The sequence below is a fragment of the Hyperolius riggenbachi genome, chromosome 8 (genome assembly GCF_040937935.1).
Source record: "Hyperolius riggenbachi isolate aHypRig1 chromosome 8, aHypRig1.pri, whole genome shotgun sequence".
Classification (NCBI taxonomy): Eukaryota; Metazoa; Chordata; class Amphibia; order Anura; family Hyperoliidae; genus Hyperolius; species Hyperolius riggenbachi.
Window position 1 is genome coordinate 296,889,710 of NC_090653.1, and position 19,116 is coordinate 296,908,825.

General features: G+C 45.8%; 1 protein-coding gene across 3 annotated transcripts in view; it reads left to right on the forward strand.

Moving 5' to 3' along the window:
* The window catches only part of RALGPS1 (Ral GEF with PH domain and SH3 binding motif 1), a 574,444-nt gene that overhangs the window by 208,880 nt on the left and 346,448 nt on the right, over positions 1 to 19,116 (forward strand). For all 3 annotated transcript variants that reach the window (XM_068249198.1, XM_068249199.1, XM_068249200.1), the window contains exon 9: positions 1,123 to 1,249. In XM_068249198.1, the coding sequence (XP_068105299.1) occupies positions 1,123 to 1,249 (127 nt within the window). The remainder of the gene's footprint in view (positions 1 to 1,122; positions 1,250 to 19,116) is intronic.

The following is a 19,116-nucleotide window of genomic DNA, read 5'->3' on the forward strand; positions in this document are numbered from 1 at the left end:
CTCCTCCAAGCCAGATGCCACTGTATTCCTGTTTATCTCTCAGAGGCGCCAAGCGTTCACGCATCCTTTGCAGATACTCTATATTTTCCGAGGAAGCAGGTTGTGTCCCGCGAAATGCATCACAGTTTTGTAGTTTTATAAGTGCTCAATAAAAGTCCCCCTTTTTTTAAACTATTTTGGGTCATCAAAATGGGACATAAGTCCACCACTACCTCCCTTTTAACCATTTTTTGCAATGTATTTTATCCTTGTTGGCACCTCTAGTATATCGGTGTTTGCTCGTGGCACAACTTGTTTATTTCTGTGTAGAAATCAAAACAAGCTAAACACAGAAACAGCAAAAACACACCATATTCTTGCCTGGGCCATACATGCAAAAAGGTCACATATGTAGTCCCTTATCCATGTCTAGTTGTACATGCCATCAGTCTACGCTCCACCAATCTGTATCCTCACAACAGTAATCATCTTAGTGTATGCCTGGCTTACGACTTTTGTTTCCCATCCCTTTTCTGCATTGTGGGTATTGCTTCTTGCACATGTATGTTGCCCTTTTTACATACTAGAAGATGGTCCATCACCTTGACGAAATCAGAAGTTCCTCAATAAAGGTGCCCATACACTCGTCAGATTGGCAGCAGATAGATAAGAAATGCATCTGATGATCTATCTGATGCTTTTTTAGAACATTTTTTTACCAGGATAGCATTCCAATAGATTTCAGTTTGAAATCTATTGAAATTCGATCTGATGGCATTTTTTTGCCATCAGATTTCCATTAAGGCCAATGCAAACTGATAAGCAATCTCATCAGATCGACCTAAATTTTCCATCCTGCCTGGTCGACGGAAATCCATCGAAATCGATCGAAATCGGCCATCGATCGGTCGATTGGCCAACCGATTTGCAAACGATCAATCGATCGATCGGGATCGATCGGTCGGCCAGAAAATCGGCTGAGTGTATGGGCCCCTTAAGAGTAACAAAACATCTTGTAGAACACAAAGTTGAAGCTTTCATGATTTTTCTTTGGATTTGAGGTTATCTGGGTGAATTGGAACTTTTCCAGAAATACGGCGCTTGCTTTTTCCTTATGTTAGATTTTCTCCTATCTTTTTGCAGCTTCTGAATCGGAAGGACAAAGCCACGTTTGAGAAGCTGGATTATCTACTTTCTAAGGAAGACAATTACAAGCGTACACGGGACTACATCCGTGGCCTGAAGATGGTTCCCCTGATCCCATATTTGGGTGAGTGTTGGCATGTGCTGACTCATGTTCAGTGCTGCCCCCTGTTGTCTAACTCTCCTTCTTCATTGTGTGCTTATCTGTGCCTTCACAGAAGATCAATCTGTTAGCCACAGCGTATCTGAGATCTTCTGTGATCATGTTCATGACAAATGTTGTCCATTCTAGCCTCTGGCCATTCACCTTCTTCATTGTAACTGTAAGGACAACGGCAGGAAATTACTCCTGCAGGTATCCTTTGCATCTCTCTGTGTAGTGAGGAGATTACTCCTGTAATGGCCCATACTCACGGGCTACAATTGTCGCCGCAACACGCGGCGCGCGCGTGTTGCGGCGACAGGTTGCCCGTGAGTATGCGGTGTTGCACGGGAGCGCACCCTGAACTGTCGCCCGTCGCTGATGTCGCCAGGCGATTGAACCGCTCAATCGCCTGGCGACAGTCGCCGCCACAACTCCGCCGCTACTGTCGCTAGTCCGCGTGAGTACGCGGACTAGCGACAGCAACCTCCATTGAGGAATACGGAGCTTCCGGCGGGGGGAGGAGGAATGTCGGCGACAGCTTCCGTCGCGCCGCTGGTACCTCTTCCGCGTGTGTACGCGGAGGGACCTGGCGAGGAGCTGTCGCCGGCCTGTCGTCCACACGCTCACGTGTGCTGGCGACAGGCCCAAAAAGTTGCCCGTGAGTATGGGCCATTAAGCTACATACTCACGGGGAACAATTGTCCCCCGTAGCATGCGCGCACGCGAACAGGGAGCGACAGCTTCCTGCTGGCGACAGCTGCCCACACGTCTCGCCAGAAAGGCAGAGACGCGGCAGAAGCTGTTTGTGAATGGAGCATCCCCCGGCCGGATGCTCCATTCACTCACGTAGGTCTCCTGTCGCTAGCCCGCGTACTCACGCGGGACTAGCGACAGTTCCGGCGAAGTCGCGGCGACAGCTGTAGCCGGTGATTGAACATGTCAATCGCCTGGCGACAGCTCCGACGGGCGACGGTTCGGGGTGCACGCGTTATACACACGGGCGACCTGTCGCCGCAACACGCGCGTGCCACGTGGTTGCGGCGACGGCCGCACCCCGTGTGTATGGGCCTTTAGAGGAGTTCCCAGAGAATTGGCTGCCAGATTGAGTTGTATTGTTAGGGAAGCCAGATCAGAAGCGTAAATCATGTTGTGTTTTGGTTTCTCGGGAGTTTGTCCTCAGCTCTTGCCAGCGAGCTCCATGTTGGGTTTGTTCTTGATTATAGAGAAGCTGAAGACACAACAATTTATGTCCCAGGCTGTCTTGCTGTAGTTAATGGATTTTTTATGTGTGGAGGAGGGTGATGAATGGCCACTTGTGAGACAAGGTGGTTTGTTTTTGGAATTGGTCCTTTTGAAGGTTTCTGCAGATTATAGGTGGACGTGTTGGGGAAAGTGCAGCTTCAGCAAGGCTGTGGTGTGCGGAACACCATGTGGCCTGAAAATGATACCGTCTGTGGCTCGGGGAACACACAATCCACGCTGTAATTATATCTTCCTTTTCTCTGCTTACCCTCTCCAGCATAGGAGGCGGCCAATCACCCGTGCAGGCCTCACAACCATTGTTATGCAGCTGCATCTGCCTCTAGGTAGCACTTGGCATCCGCTGCAGATCATTGCAATTTAGCGATTAACAACCAGAGGGAGGTCCTGTATATATATTTAGGTGTAACCCCGGGCAGATTGTCAATATCAGATCCACTCTTCCTTCTCTCTCCCCACTCTTCCTTCTCTCTCCCTCTTTCCCCTCTGTACCTCATACTCACTCTCTCCCCATCCTCTATCTCCCCTCATCCTCTCTCTCTCCCCTCATCCTCTCTCTCTCCTCATCCTCACTTTCTCCCCTCATCCTCACTCTCCCCCCCTTCCTCTGTCCCCTCTGTACCTCATCTTCACTCTCTCCCCCTTCCTCTCTCTCCCCTCATCCTCACTCTCTCCCCTCATCCTCTCTCTCTCCTCATCCTCAATTTCTCCCCTCATCCTCTCTCTCTCCTCATCCTCACTTTCTCCCCTCATCCTCACTCTCCCCCCCCTTCCTCTGTCCCCTCTGTACCTCATCTTCACTCTCTCCCCCTTCCTCTCTCTCCCCTCATCCTCACTCTCTCCCCTCATCCTCACTCTCTCCCCCTTCCTCTCTCTCTCCTCATCCTCACTCTCTCCCCTCATCCTCACTCTCTCCCCTCATCCTCTCTCTCTCCTCATCCTCACTCTCTCCTCATCCTCTCTCTCCCCTCATCCTCACTCCCCCCCCCCTCCCTCTGTCCTCTCTATACCTCATCCTCACTCTCTCCCCCTTTCTCTCCCCTCATCCTCACTCTCTCCCCCGTCCTCTCTCTCTCTCCTCATCCTCACTCTTTCTCCCTATCCTCCTCCTTGTCCTGGGTACAGGTGGGGTTCCGGGACACTATTGGAGAAAGAGACACAAACACAACGTGAGCCCAAATGGCGTAATATGTTTTGACTGGAACAGAGAAATGTAAATGGCAGACTGGCTACTCACAAAAGCGGGGAAACCAACCACTGGAAACAGGTGGAGACAATAAACACGACTCCACTCGGGGTGTCCAGATGGTACTGGATGTGATTGCTCTCCTTGTAGCAAAAAACCAAACGAGGCCAGAAGGGACCCCTCCGACCTGGATAGGGTGGGTGGTAAGTACAGCACAAAAGGGTGGAGAGGCACCCAGGCGTTGATAAAACTAGGTTAAAAACGATAAACTTGTAGAAAATTGGGTGGCTTACAGTAATAATGACAATCTCGTAAGATAAGAGATTTATTTAGCACAGGCAACGCGTTTCGTGGGCCCAATGCCCTCTTCCTCGGGCCGATATAAGTGCCGGAGCTGAAGTTAGCCTATAGCATCAAGCCTCTCTCTCCCCTTCCATCCTCTCTCTCTCTCTCTGCATCCTCTCTCTTGCCTTTCCCCCTTCTCTCTCTCCCCCCTTCCTTCTCTCTCACCCCCCATCTGCTTTCTCCAGCCCCCAGTTACTGTAAATTCTTGGGCTGTCTTGCATGAACTGCACATTTGAGAAATCCCTAAAGTGGCTGAATGATATCGGGGTCAGGAGACAGTGGTAGCCACTTCAGAACCTTCACTTTTTCTCTGCTGTAACCAATGATGGGTGGATCTGGCCTTGTGTTAGGGATCATTATCATGTTGTAAAGTCCAGGTGCATCCCACACACATCTTCCGAGCTGGTTAGTACAGATTGTCTTCCAGTAACCAATTTAAGAGCGATCGAGCACGGTGGCAGGGGCCCACAACAGGCGTCTTTTCCTATTTTTCTGTGATACCAAAGGCACTCTTGATGCTCTCCTGCTGGTAAAGCCCATCCTTTGCAAAGTCCGCCTTGTTATGCATTGGGATATGCTTTGTGATGCACCTGCCTTGTATTCAGCTGTATTTTGCCGTGTTGCTACCCTTCTGTTGCGGCGGACTATGCATGCTACTCGCCTTTCACCTCTCTCGTTCACCAGCCTTTTTCGACCAGATTAGTCCATATCGCTTGAAGTTTTTGTCTCAACTGTTGCCCTCTAAACACCCGAGATACTGATGGGTGATAAAATCCTTGTTTCAGAGATGCATCAGCTATTCGTACATCGACGATCATCCCTCGTTCAAAGTCACTTAAGTATTTTGTCTTACCCATCTTGACATTAACTTCCATGATAACTGCGTCGTCCGAAGCTGAGCGATCCTTACATAAGCAACTCTGCATTGTTACGTCACTCTGCGTCACTGTTGGACTGGTTTACTTTCAAGTAAGGGGTGTCTCTAATTTTTAGCCACTCAGTGTACATGTTTGATGGATAAAGACACATGCGTGTCCTCCGGAGATCCCATGTAAATGATAACTTGCCTTTGCGGTTTCTGCGGTGATGACTTGAAAGAAGAATGTGGTAAAAGTTTCCACATTTTCCTGCAGTTGGTTTGAAAGATAAAATTCTGTGGGATTAGTTGAAGGTTGACATCTGGTTTGGAGCGGCTCTTGTATTTGCGAAGTTTTGTGTCTCGATGGGTTTTTTCTTCTAATGAAAGTAAATCTTCTGACTTTCAGCTGAGAGATTTCCCAGACTTCATGTCTTCCCCCCTCGGCCGTCTGTCTTTCATATTTCACCAAGAGTGTGCTGAGAACCTTCCAGTCTAGAGATGGGGGAGGATGGGAGAGGTGAGGACAGGGAAGGTGAGGGTGGGAAGAGGTGAGGGTGGGAGAGACGAGGGCGGTAAAATCATGGGGGTGGGGGAGACACGAGGGGATGTAGAAGTGAGGGCAGGAAAGGAGTGGTTAGGGTGAGAGAGACGAGGCTAGGGAAGGCGAGGTGGGGAGAGGCAACAAGGGGGATAATGAGAGAGGTGATGATGGGAGAGGGCAGGGAAGGGTGGGTTAGGTGGGGGTGGGGGGAGGAGAAGGCAGGAGTGGCGAAGATGGGAGAAGTGAGGCTGGGAGAGGTGAGGGCGGGGTAGGCGAGGACAAGAAAGTAGAGGTCGGGAGAGGTAGGGGCAGAGGACATGAGGTGGTAGAGGGGAGAGCGGGAGAGGCAAGGACACAATAGGTGAGGGTAGGGCACGAGAGGATGAGAGAGGTGAGGGCGGGGGAACCGAGGGTGGGAGAGGTGAGGGTGGGCGAAGGACAAGAGCTGGAGAGGGAAGGATGGGAGATGCAGGGCCAGGAGAGGTAAGGGCAGGGGGGGGGCGAGGATGAGAGAGGTGAGGGTGGGGGGAGGTAAAGGCAGGCGAGAATGAGAGAGGTGAGGGCGGGGGAACCGAGGGTGGGAGAGGTGAGGGTGGGCAGAGGACAAGAGCTGGAGAGGGGAGGATGGGAGATGCAGGGCCAGGAGAGGTAAGGGCAGGGGGGGGCGAGGATGAGAGAGGTGAGGGTGGGGGGAGGTAAAGGCAGGAGAGAATGAGAGAGTTGAGGGCAGGGGAACCGAGGGTGGGAGAGGTGAGGGTGGGGGGAGGCAAGGCCAGGAGAGGTGAGGGTGGGGGGAGGAGAGAGCGGGAGAGGTGAGGATGGGAGAGGTAAGGCCGGGAGAGGTGAGGGCGGGGGTGGTGAGGGTGGGAGAGGTAAGGATAGGAGAATCCAGGAGAGGTGAGGGCGAGAGGAGACAAGGCCAGGAGAGGTGAGGGCCGGGGACGCGAGGGTGGTAGAGGTGAGGGGGGAGGAGAGAGCAGGAGAGGTGAGGGCGGGGAGAGGCAAGGCTTGGAGAGGTGAGGGCGGGGGTGGTGTGGGTGGGAGAGGTGAGGGTGGGGGGAGGAGAGAGCAGGAGAGGTGAGGATGGGGGAGGCAAGGCCAGGAGAGGTAAGGGCCGGGGACGCGAGGGTGGGAGAGGTGAGGGTGGGGAGAGGCAAGTCCAGGAGAGGTGAGGGCAGGGGTGGTGAGAGTGGGAGAGGTGAGGGCGGGGAGAGGCAAATCCAGGAGAGGTGAGGGCAGCGGTGGTGAGGGTGGGAGAGGTGAGGGTGGGGGGAGGAGAGAGCAGGAGAGGTGAGGATGGGGGAGGCAAGGCCAGGAGAGGTGAGGGCATGGGATGCGAGGGTGGGGGGAGGAAAGAGCGGTAGAGGTGAGGATGAGAGAGGCAATGCCAGGAAAGGTGAGGGCGGGGGTAGTGAGGGTGGGAGAGGTGAGGGTGGGGGGAGGAGAGAGCGGTAGAGGTGAGGGTGGGAGAGGCAAGGCCAGGAGAGGTAAGGGCAGGGGTGGTGAGGGTGGGAGAGGTGAGGGTGGGGGGAGGAGAGAGCAGGAGAGGTGAGCGCGGGGAGAGGCAAGGCCAGGAGAGGTGAGGGCAGGGGACGCGAGGGTGGGGGGAGGAGAGAGCAGTAGAGGTGAGGATGGGAGAGGCAAGGCCAGGAGAGGTGAGGGAAGGGGTGGTGAGGGTGGGGGGAGGAGAGAGCAGGAGAGGTGAGGGCGGGGAGAGGCAAGGCCAGGAGAGGTGAGGGCAGGGGTGGTGAGGGTGGGAGAGGTGAGGGTGGTGGGAGGAGAGACCGGTAGAGGTGAGGATGGGAGAGGCAAGGCCAGGAGAGGTGAGGGCAGAAGACGTGAGGGTGGGAGAGGTGAGGGGGTGGAGGAGAGAGCGGTAGAGGCAATAGCCAGGAGAGGTAAGGGCAGGGGTGGAGAGGGAAGAATGGGAGAGATGCAGCTTACATGTCTGATCCTCAGAAGCTTTATAATTCACAGTTTTAGTGAGCGCTGGATCTTCTCCATTTAATATACATTGGTGTTGCCAGGCATATATAATAAACATTGTATTAATATTATTATACATTAGTGTTGGAGTGGCTGCTTGCGGTCTCTGATGATGGGCCTGTGCTGAGCCATACTGGAGTCTGTGTTCTGTGAATGTCGCACAAGCCTTTGATGCGCTGATATGACAGCAGAGAGGCTCAGCTGGACTTTGTTGTGTCACTCCAGCATCTGCAGCTAGTAATGCAGAGCTTTCAATTTAATGACGCCGACAGGAACCCGAGCAGTACCGACATTGCATCTTTGTGGGTACAGTGTATGCGTACGGTGTGTGTACAGTGTAAGTGTGTGTGTGTACAGTATGTGTGTGTACAGTGTGTGTGTACAGTGTAAGTGTGTGTGTGTACAGTATGTGTGTGTACAGTGTGTGTGTGTACAGTGTGTGTGTACACTGTGTGTGTACAGTGTACATTGTGTGTGTGTACAGTTTACATTGTGTGTGTGTGTGTACAGTGTATGTACAGTGTGTGTGTACAGTGTGTGTGTTGGGGTCCTGAGTTAGTGTTAACACAAGTCAGTACACCTCTCACAGTTGTGTAAATATTGTATGATATCTTCTCATGGGACAGCACTGCAGATGTGACGCTGTGATACAATGTAAAGCAGTCAGTGTACAGCTTGTATAACAGTGTAATATTGTATGATATCTTCTCATGGGACAGCACTGCAGATGTGAAGCTGTGATACAATGTAAAGCAGTCAGTGTACATCTTGTATAACAGTGAAAATATTGTATGATATCTTCTCATGGGACAACACTGCAGATGTTATGCTGTGATACAATGTAAAGCAGTCAGTGTACAGCTTGTATAACAGTGTAATATTGTGTGATATCTTCTCATGGGACAGCACTGTAGATGTGACGCTGTGACACTATGTAAAGCAGTCAGTGTACAGCTTGTATAACAGTGTAAATATTGTAAAATATCTTCTCATGGGACAGCACTGCAGATGTGACGCTGTGACACAATGTAAAGCAGTCAGTGTACAGCTTGTATAACAGTGTAATATTGTATGATATCTTCTCATGGGACAACACTGCAGATGTGACACTGTGACACAATGTAAAGCAGTCAGTGTACAGCTTGTATAACAGTGTAATATTGTATGATATCTTCTCATGGGACAGCACTGCAGATGTGACGCTGTGACACAATGTAAAGCAGTCAGTGTACAGCTTGTATAACATTGTAATATTGTATGATATCTTCTCATGGGACAGCACTGCAGATGTGACGCTGTGACACAATGTAAAGCAGTCAGTGTACAGGTTGTATCGCAGTGTAATATTGTACGATATCTTCTCATGGGGCAGCACTGCAGATGTGATGCTGTGACACAATGTAAAGCAGTCAGTGTACAGCTTGTATAACAGTGTAAATATTGTATGATATCTTCTCATGGGACAACACTGCAGATGTGACGCTGTAATACAATGTAAAGCAGTCAGTGTACAGCTTGTATAACAGTGTAAATATTGTATGATATCTTCTCATGGGACAGCACTGCAGATGTGACACAATGTAAAGCAGTCAGTGTACAGCTTGTATAGCAGTGTTAATATTGTATATCTTCTTATTGGACAGCACTGCAGATTTGACGCTGGGATACAATGTAAAGCAGTCAGTGTACAGCTTGTATAACAGTGTAAATATTGTATGATATCTTGTCATGGGACAGAACTACAGATGTGACGCTGTGACACAATGTAAAGCAGTCAGTGTACAGCTTGTATAACAGTGTAAATATTGTATGATATCTTCTCATGGGACAACACTGCAGATGTGACACTGTGAGACAATGTAAAGCAGTCAGTGTAAAGCTTGTATCGCAGTGTAATATTGTACGATATCTTCTCATAGGACAACACTGCAGATGTGACACTGTGATGCAATGTAAAGCAGTCAGTGTACAGCTTGTATAACAGTGTAAATATTGTATGATATCTTCTCATGGGACAGCACTGCAGATGTGACACTGTGATACAATGTAAAGCAGTCAGTGTACAGCGTGTATAACAGTGTAATATTGTATGATATCTTCTCATAGACCAGATAATGTATCAAATGTGCAGGTTCAAGAACATTTGGGAAATAGTGATCACAACATGATAACCTTTGATCTGGTGACTGATAGGCCACGGGGCAGCGGGACCACTAAAACTATGAATTTTAGAAAAGCAAAGTTCAATCAAATTAGGCAGGCACTAAGTTTGGTGAACTGGGATAATGTACTACAAGGGGAGGACACTGAAGGGAAATGGCAAGCTTTTAAACTTATACTCAATCAATATTGTAGTATGTATATCCCATATGGAAACAAAATATCTAGGAATAAAAAAAGGCCTCTATGGATGAATAGAAAGGTTAGGGATAAAATGAAGAGGAAAAGGAATGCCTATAAGGTCCTAAAACAGGATGGGACCGAGGCTGCACTAAGCAATTATAAGGAGTGCAATAAAAATTGTAAGAAAGAAATTAAGCTGGCAAAGATCGAAGCTGAAAATCAAATCGCTAGGGATATCAAATCTAACCCCAAAAAGTTTTACAAGTACATCAACTCTAAAAAAAGAAAGGTTGACTGTATAGGACTTCTAAAGGATGAGGGTGGGAACTCAATGGTGGGTGACCAAGGTAAGGCAGAGTTATTAAATGCTTTCTTTGCTTCTGTCTTCACAAAGGAAACTGCACTGTTGCAAATTACAGAGGCAGAAGAGTCTCAATCTTCTAACTGTAATATTAAATACTTAACGCAGGAAGAAGTGAAGGCAAGACTAAATAAATTAAAAATAGACAAGGCACCTGGCCCGGATGGCATGCATCCTCGGGTCCTAAGGGAATTAAGTTCAGTTATAGCTAAACCCCTTTATCTTATCTTTTGTGACTCTCTTGCAACTGGCAGAGTCTCAGTGGATTGGCGTACAGCCCACGTTTTCCCATTATTTAAGAAGGGCAAAAAATCAGATCCAGGAAATTATAGACCTGTAAACTTAACATCAGTTGTATGCAAACTATTTGAGGTGTTACTAAGAGATACTATACATGACTTCATAGTAGAAAATAATATTATTTCTCAGCATCAACATGGGTTTACTAAAGACAGGTCCTGTTTGACTAACATGCTCAGCTTTTATGAGGTAGTGAATGCTAATATGGATATTGGGAATGCTGTAGATGTGATATACTTGGACTTTGCAAAGGCCTTCAACACTGTTCCCCACAAAAGTCTGGTGCAAAAGTTGAGGATGCAAGGACTGGGGAAGAGTCTGTGTGCATGGATAGGGAACTGGCTAATGGACAGAAAACAAAGAGTTGTGGTCAATGGATCATACTCAAAATGGGAGACTGTTAGCAGTGGGGTCCCACAGGGGTCTGTACTGGGTCCAGTGCTCATCAATTTATTTATTAATGACCTAGTAGATGCAGTAGTGAGCAATGTTGCTATTTTTGCAGATGATACAAAATTGTGCAGAATCATCAACTCTCAGGAAGATAGTGTCATATTGCAACAGGATCTGGATAGGATGGCTATATGGGCACATACATTGCAGATGAAATTCAATGTTGAAAAATGTAAAGTCATGCATTTTGGTCATACCAATGGTCTAGCACCTTACAAAATAAATGGGATACAGTTGGGGACATCAAACTTGGAGAAGGACTTAGGAATACTCATCGACAACAAGTTAAATAATCGTACTCAATGGCAAGCCGCTGCAGCTAAAGCGAACAAAATTTTGGGATGCATTAAAAGGAAAATAAAAACTCGAGATGCTAGCATAATATTGCCCCTGTTTAACTCTCTAGTAAGGCCACATCTGCAATATGGAATTTAGTTCTGGGCACCACATTACAAAAAAGATATTGCAGTTTTAGTGCAGGTGCAGAGACGAGCTACAAAATTGATACGTGGGATGGAAGGTCTCACTTATCAAGAAGGTTAGATAAACTGGGTTTATTTAGTCTAGAGAAAAGACGCCTTAGAGGAGATCTAATTAACATGTATAAATACATCAGAGGGCAATATAATAGCTTGGCGGATGATCTTTTTGTCCCTAGGCCTTCTCAAAGGACTAGAGGACATGATCTGCGCATGGAGGAAAAACGTTTTAGCCATTTATTTAGGAAAGGGTTCTTTACAGTAAGAGTGATTAAGATGTGGTATGCATTGCCACAGGAAGTCGTTATGGCAAACTCTATACCTGCATTTAAAGGGGGCTTAGATGCTTTCCTTGCGTTGAAAGACATCCATGGCTACAATTACTAGGTAATGCCTAATGATGTTGATCCAGGGATTTTATCTGATTGCCATCTGGAGTCGGGGAGGAATTTTTCCCTCTTGGGGCTAATTGGACCATGCCTTGTAAGGGTTTTTTCGCCTTCCTCTGGATCAACAGGGATATGTAAGGGAGCAGGCTGGAGTTGTACTTTGTACTGGGTGAACTCGATGGACGTATGTCTTTTTTCAACCAAAATAATTATGTAACTATGTAACACTGCAGATTTGACACTGTAAAGCAGTCAGTGTACAGCTTGTATAACAGTGTAAATATTCTAAGATATCTTCTCATGGGACAGCACTGCAGATGTTACACTGTGATACAATGTAAAGCAGTCAGTGTACAGCTTGTATAACAGTGTAATATTGTATGATATCTTCTCATGGGACAACACTGCAGATGTGATGCTGTGATACAATGTAAAGCAGTCAGTGTACAGCTTGTATAACAGTGTAAATATTGTATGATATCTTCTCATGGGACAACACTGCAGATGTGACACTGTGATACAATGTAAAGCAGTCAGTGTACAGCTTGTATAATGGTGTAAATATTGTATGATATCTTCTCATGGGACAACACTGCAGATGTGACACTGTGCTACAATGTATAGCAGTCAGTGTACAGCTTGTATAACAGTGTAATATTGTCTGATATCTTCTCATGGGAAAACACTGCAGATTTGACACAATGTAAAGCAGTCAGTGTACAGCTTGTATAACAGTGTAAATATTGTATGATATCTTCTCGTGGGACAACTCTGCAGATGTGACGCTGTGATACAATGTAAAGCAGTCAGTGTAGAGCTTGAATAACAGTGTAATATTGTATGACATCATCTCATGGGACAACACTGCAGATGTGATGCTGTGATACAATGTAAAGCAGTCAGTGTACAGCTTGTATAACAGTGTAAATATTGTATGATATCTTCTCATGGGACAACACTGCAGATGTGATGCTGTGATACAATGTAAAGCAGTCAGTGTACAGCTTGTATAACAGTGTAAATATTGTATGATATCTTCTCATGGGACAACACTGCAGATGTGATGCTGTGATACAATGTAAAGCAGTCAGTGTACAGCTTGTATAACAGTGTAAATATTGTATGATATCTTCTCATAGGACAGCACTGCAGATGTGACACTGTGATACAATGTAAAGCAGTCAGTGTACAGCTTTTATAACAGTGCAAATATTGTATGATATCGTCTCACGGGACAGCACTGCAGATGTGACACTGTGATACAATGTAAAGCAGTCAGTGTACAGATTGTATAACAGTGTAATATTGTATGATATCTTCTCATGGGACAGCACTGCAGATGCGACACTGTGACACGGGACAGTGTACAGCTTTACACTGCTATACAAGCTGTACACTGACTGCTTTACATTGTATCCCAGTGTCACATCTGCAGTGTTGTCCCATGAGAAGATATCATACAATATTTACACTGTTATACAAGGTGTACACTGACTGCTTTACATTGTATCACAGTGTCACATCTGCAGTGCTGTCCCGTGAGAAGATATCATACAATATTACACTGTTATACAAGCTGTACACTGACTGCTTTACATTGTATCACAGTGTCACATCTGCAGTGTTGTCCCATGAGAAGATATCATACAATATTACACTGTTATACAAGCTGTACACTGACTGCTTTACGTTGTATCACAGTGTCACATCTGCAGTGTTGTCCCATGAGAAGATATCATGCAATATTTACACTGTTATACAAGCTGTACACTGACTGCTTTACATTGTATCATGGTGTCACATCTGCAGTGCTGTCCCATGAGAAGATATCATACAATATTACACTGTTATACAAGCTGTACACTGACTGCTTTACATTGTATCACAGTGTCATATCTGCAGTGCTGTCCCATGAGAAGATATCATACAATATTTACACTGTTATACAAGCTGTACACTGACTGCTTTACATTGTATCACAGTGTCACATCTGCAGTGCTGTCCCATGAGAAGACATCATACAATATTACACTGTTATACAAGCTGTACACTGACTGCTTTACATTGTGTCACAGTGTCACATCTGCAGTGCTGTCCCATGAGAAGATATCATACAATATTACACTCTTATACAAGCTGTACACTGACTGCTTTACATTGTATCACAGTGTCACATCTGCAGTGCTGTCCCATGAGAAGACATCATACAATATTACACTGTTATACAAGCTGTACACTGACTGCTTTACATTGTATCACAGTTTCACATCTGCAGTGTTGTCCCATGAGAAGATATCATACAATGTTTACACTGTTATACAAGCTGTACACTGACTGCTTTACATTGTATCACAGTGTCACATCTGCAGTGCTGTCCCATGAGAAGATATCATACAATATTACACTGTTATACAAGCTGTACACTGACTGCTTTACATTGTATCACAGTGTCACATCTGCAGTGCTGTCCCATGAGAAGATATCATACAATATTTACACTGTTATACAAGCTGTACACTGACTGCTTTACATTGTGTCACAGTGTCACATCTGCAGTGCTGTCCCATGAGAAGATATCATACAATATTTACACTGTTATAAAAGCTGTACACTGACTGCTTTACATTGTATCACAGTGTCACATCTGCAGTGCTGTCCCATGAGAAGATATCATACAATATTACACTGTTATACAAGCTGTACACTGACTGCTTTACATTGTATCACAGCGTCACATCTGCAGTGCTGTCCCATGAGAAGATATCATACAATATTACACTGTTATACAAGCTGCACACTGACTGCTTTACATTGTATCACAGTGTCACATCTGCAGTGCTGTCCCATGAGAAGATATCATACAATATTACACTGTTATACAAGCTGTACACTGACTGCTTTACATTGTATCACAGTGTCACATCTGAAGTGCTGTCCCATGAGAAGATATCATACAATATTACACTGTTATACAAGCTGTATACTGACTGCTTTACATTGTGTCACAGCGTCACATCTGCAGTGTTGTCCCATGAGAAGATATCATACAATATTACACTGTTATACAAGCTGTAAACTGACTGCTTTACATTGTATCACAGCGTCACATCTGCAGTGCTGTCCCATGAGAAGATATCATACAATATTACACTGTTATACAAGCTGTACACTGACTGCTTTACATTGTATCACAGCGCGTCACATCTGCAGTGCTGTCCCATGAGAAGATATCATACAATATTACACTGTTATACAAGCTGTACACTGACTGCTTTACATTGTATCACAGCGTCACATCTGCAGTGCTGTCCCATTAGAAGATATCATACAATATTACACTGTTATACAAGCTGTACACTGACTGCTTTACATTGTATCACAGCGTCACATCTGCAGTGCTGTCCCATGAGAAGATATCATACAATATTACACTGTTATACATGCTGTACACTGACTGCTTTACATTGTATCACAGTGTCACATCTGCAGTGCTGTACCATGAGAAGATATCATACAATATTACACTGTTATACAAGCTGTACACTGACTGCTTTACATTGTATCACAGCGTCACATCTGTAGTGCTGTCCCATGAGAAGATATCATACAATATTACACTGTTATACAAGCTGTACACTGACTGCTTTACATTGTATCACAGTGTCACATCTGCAGTGCTGTCCCATGAGAAGATATCATACAATATTACACTGTTATACAAGCTGTACACTGACTGCTTTACATTGTATCACAGTGTCACATCTGCAGTGCTGTCCCATGAGAAGATATCATACAGTATTACACTGTTATACAAGCTGTACACTGACTGCTTTACATTGTATCACAGTGTCACATCTGCAGTGCTGTCCCATGAGAAGATATCATACAATATTTACACTGTTATACAAGCTGTGCACTGACTGTTTTACATTGTATCACAGCGTCACATCTGCAGTGCTGTCCCATGAGAAGATATCATACAATATTACACTGTTATACAAGCTGTACACTGACTGCTTTACATTGTATCACAGCGTCACATCGGCAGTGCTGTCCCATGAGAAGATATCATACAATATTACACTGTTATACAAGCTGTACACTGACTGCTTTACATTGTATCACAGCGTCACATCTGCAGTGCTGTCCCATGAGAAGATATCATACAATATTACACTGTTATACAAGCTGCACACTGACTGCTTTACATTGTATCACAGTGTCACATCTGCAGTGCTGTCCCATGAGAAGATATCATACAATATTACACTGTTATACAAGCTGTACACTGACTGCTTTACATTGTATCACAGTGTCACATCTGAAGTGCTGTCCCATGAGAAGATATCATACAATATTACACTGTTATACAAGCTGTATACTGACTGCTTTACATTGTGTCACAGCGTCACATCTGCAGTGTTGTCCCATGAGAAGATATCATACAATATTACACTGTTATACAAGCTGTAAACTGACTGCTTTACATTGTATCACAGCGTCACATCTGCAGTGCTGTCCCATGAGAAGATATCATACAATATTACACTGTTATACAAGCTGTACACTGACTGCTTTACATTGTATCACAGCGCGTCACATCTGCAGTGCTGTCCCATGAGAAGATATCATACAATATTACACTGTTATACAAGCTGTACACTGACTGCTTTACATTGTATCACAGCGTCACATCTGCAGTGCTGTCCCATTAGAAGATATCATACAATATTACACTGTTATACAAGCTGTACACTGACTGCTTTACATTGTATCACAGCGTCACATCTGCAGTGCTGTCCCATGAGAAGATATCATACAATATTACACTGTTATACATGCTGTACACTGACTGCTTTACATTGTATCACAGTGTCACATCTGCAGTGCTGTACCATGAGAAGATATCATACAATATTACACTGTTATACAAGCTGTACACTGACTGCTTTACATTGTATCACAGCGTCACATCTGCAGTGCTGTCCCATGAGAAGATATCATACAATATTACACTGTTATACAAGCTGTACACTGACTGCTTTACATTGTATCACAGTGTCACATCTGCAGTGCTGTCCCATGAGTAGATATCATACAATATTACACTGTTATACAAGCTGTACACTGACTGCTTTACATTGTATCACAGTGTCACATCTGCAGTGCTGTCCCATGAGAAGATATCATACAATATTACACTGTTATACAAGCTGTACACTGACTGCTTTACATTGTATCACAGCGTCACATCTGCAGTGCTGTCCCATGAGAAGATATCATACAGTATTACACTGTTATACAAGCTGTACACTGACTGCTTTACATTGTATCACAGTGTCACATCTGCAGTGCTGTCCCATGAGAAGATATCATACAATATTTACACTGTTATACAAGCTGTGCACTGACTGATTTACATTGTATCACAGCGTCACATCTGCAGTGCTGTCCCATGAGAAGATATCATACAATATTACACTGTTATACAAGCTGTACACTGACTGCTTTACATTGTATCACAGCGTCACATCGGCAGTGCTGTCCCATGAGAAGATATCATACAATATTTACACTCAGTGATATTTGCCGTGTTCTGTCTATCAGAGGTTTCTGCTGGATAAACATGTCTAAGCTCCCCACTTCCTGCGTTTTATGGCCGTGTTTGTCCCGGTGACCTCATACAAGCTCTTATTTATGGTGTGTGTGAATACGGGACCCCCAGCCGGGGTATGATGGTCACGCTGGATCCTGGCCAGCTGTCACCACCCCGCTCCATGCAAATATTACTGCTGCTTACAGAAGATGTGACGTCCCGTCTGTTTGCTCTGCTGGGAAGGGACTCTGAGCTGCTGGCATAATACCTGCTACTGTATAATGGGAGAGTTCCTGGGGGGCAGGGCATTAGGGGAGGGGCCCTGGGGGGACAGCATTTCAGAGGGAGGGGCCTGGGGAGCAAGAAATCGGGGTGAGAGGCCCTGTAGGGCAGGGCATTAGTGGGAAGGTCCCTGTGCGGCAGGATGTCAGGGGGAGGGGCTCTGCAGGGCATAACATCAGAGGCATTGATCCTGTGGGGCAGAGCATTATGGGGAGGGACCGGGAGGGGGGGGGCGGGGGAGTACAATTTAGAAGAAGGAGGAAACTGGCAAACAGACCATCAGCGGACGGGTTTGTTAGTCAGGACATTGGGGCATGAATTTACATTTATCAGCATTACATCTCATCCCCCGCCTGTTTTCCCATATAGCCATGCTGTGAAGATCCTGGTGTAAAATCTCACTATCCTGTTTAGGGCATTTCCACATTGAGAATCGCAATTTCGGTGCGCTGCAATAGCGATCTTAAGTTCCTGCAGCGTGCACAGTTGTATTTCCCAATGGGGGGAGGGAGGGAGCCACAGGAATGTTTTTTCAAATCGCAAATTGCACAGCGCTGAGTCTTCTATGTGATTTGCATGCGCTCTCATTAAGTAAAAACAAATGCAGCAAAACTGCCATTGGGATTTGATGAAAAGCGCCCCGCACCCCTGAAAGAAGCGCGCTGTGATTTCCATTATTGTGCCGGTGTCCTCGCTATCAGCAGAACTCATGCTTTGACGCGTGTGCAGTGTTGAAGGGTCCTTAGTTTTTATACTTCTGCATAATTTTGTATCATTTCCAAAAAGGGCAACATTACTCTGTATTCCATCTATTAGATCATTCATAAATAAATGGAAAAGAATTGGACCTAGTACTGGCTGTTTCAGACTGGGACGTTTTCATGCAAAGGCAACCAGGCAGATGCATGGGGTGACATTTGTAGGGAGGGGCACCACAAAGCTTAGTCTTAGCTCACTGTAGACAAGACAAGACAAATAACATTTATATCGCGCTTTTCTCCTGGTGGACTCAAAGCGCCAGAGCTGCAGCCACTAGGGGGCGCTCTATAGGCAGTAGCAGTGTTAGGGAGACTTGCCTAAGGTCTCCTACTGAATAGGTGCTGGCTTACGGAGCAGACAGAGCTGAGATTCAAACCCTGGTCTCCTGTGTCAGAGGCAGAGCCCTTAACCATTACACTATCCAGCCACTTAGAGTTTATGGAACTCTAATTCTGGGAATACACTGATGCAATTATGCGGCAGATCGAATACCGCTCGTCCCCGCCGGCGCTCTTTATCAGCTGCTCGATTCCCCGCTATTGTCCGCCGGCGGGGATCGAGCGGGGAATCTATCTGGCGGGTCATCGGACCTGTCGGATATTATCAATCGAGCATTCAGCGGCTCGATTGATAAGGAACACAAACTCTGTGTATGCCCAGCATTATAGCCATTTGATAGTTCCATTAACAAAGGGATGGAAGGCAATTTT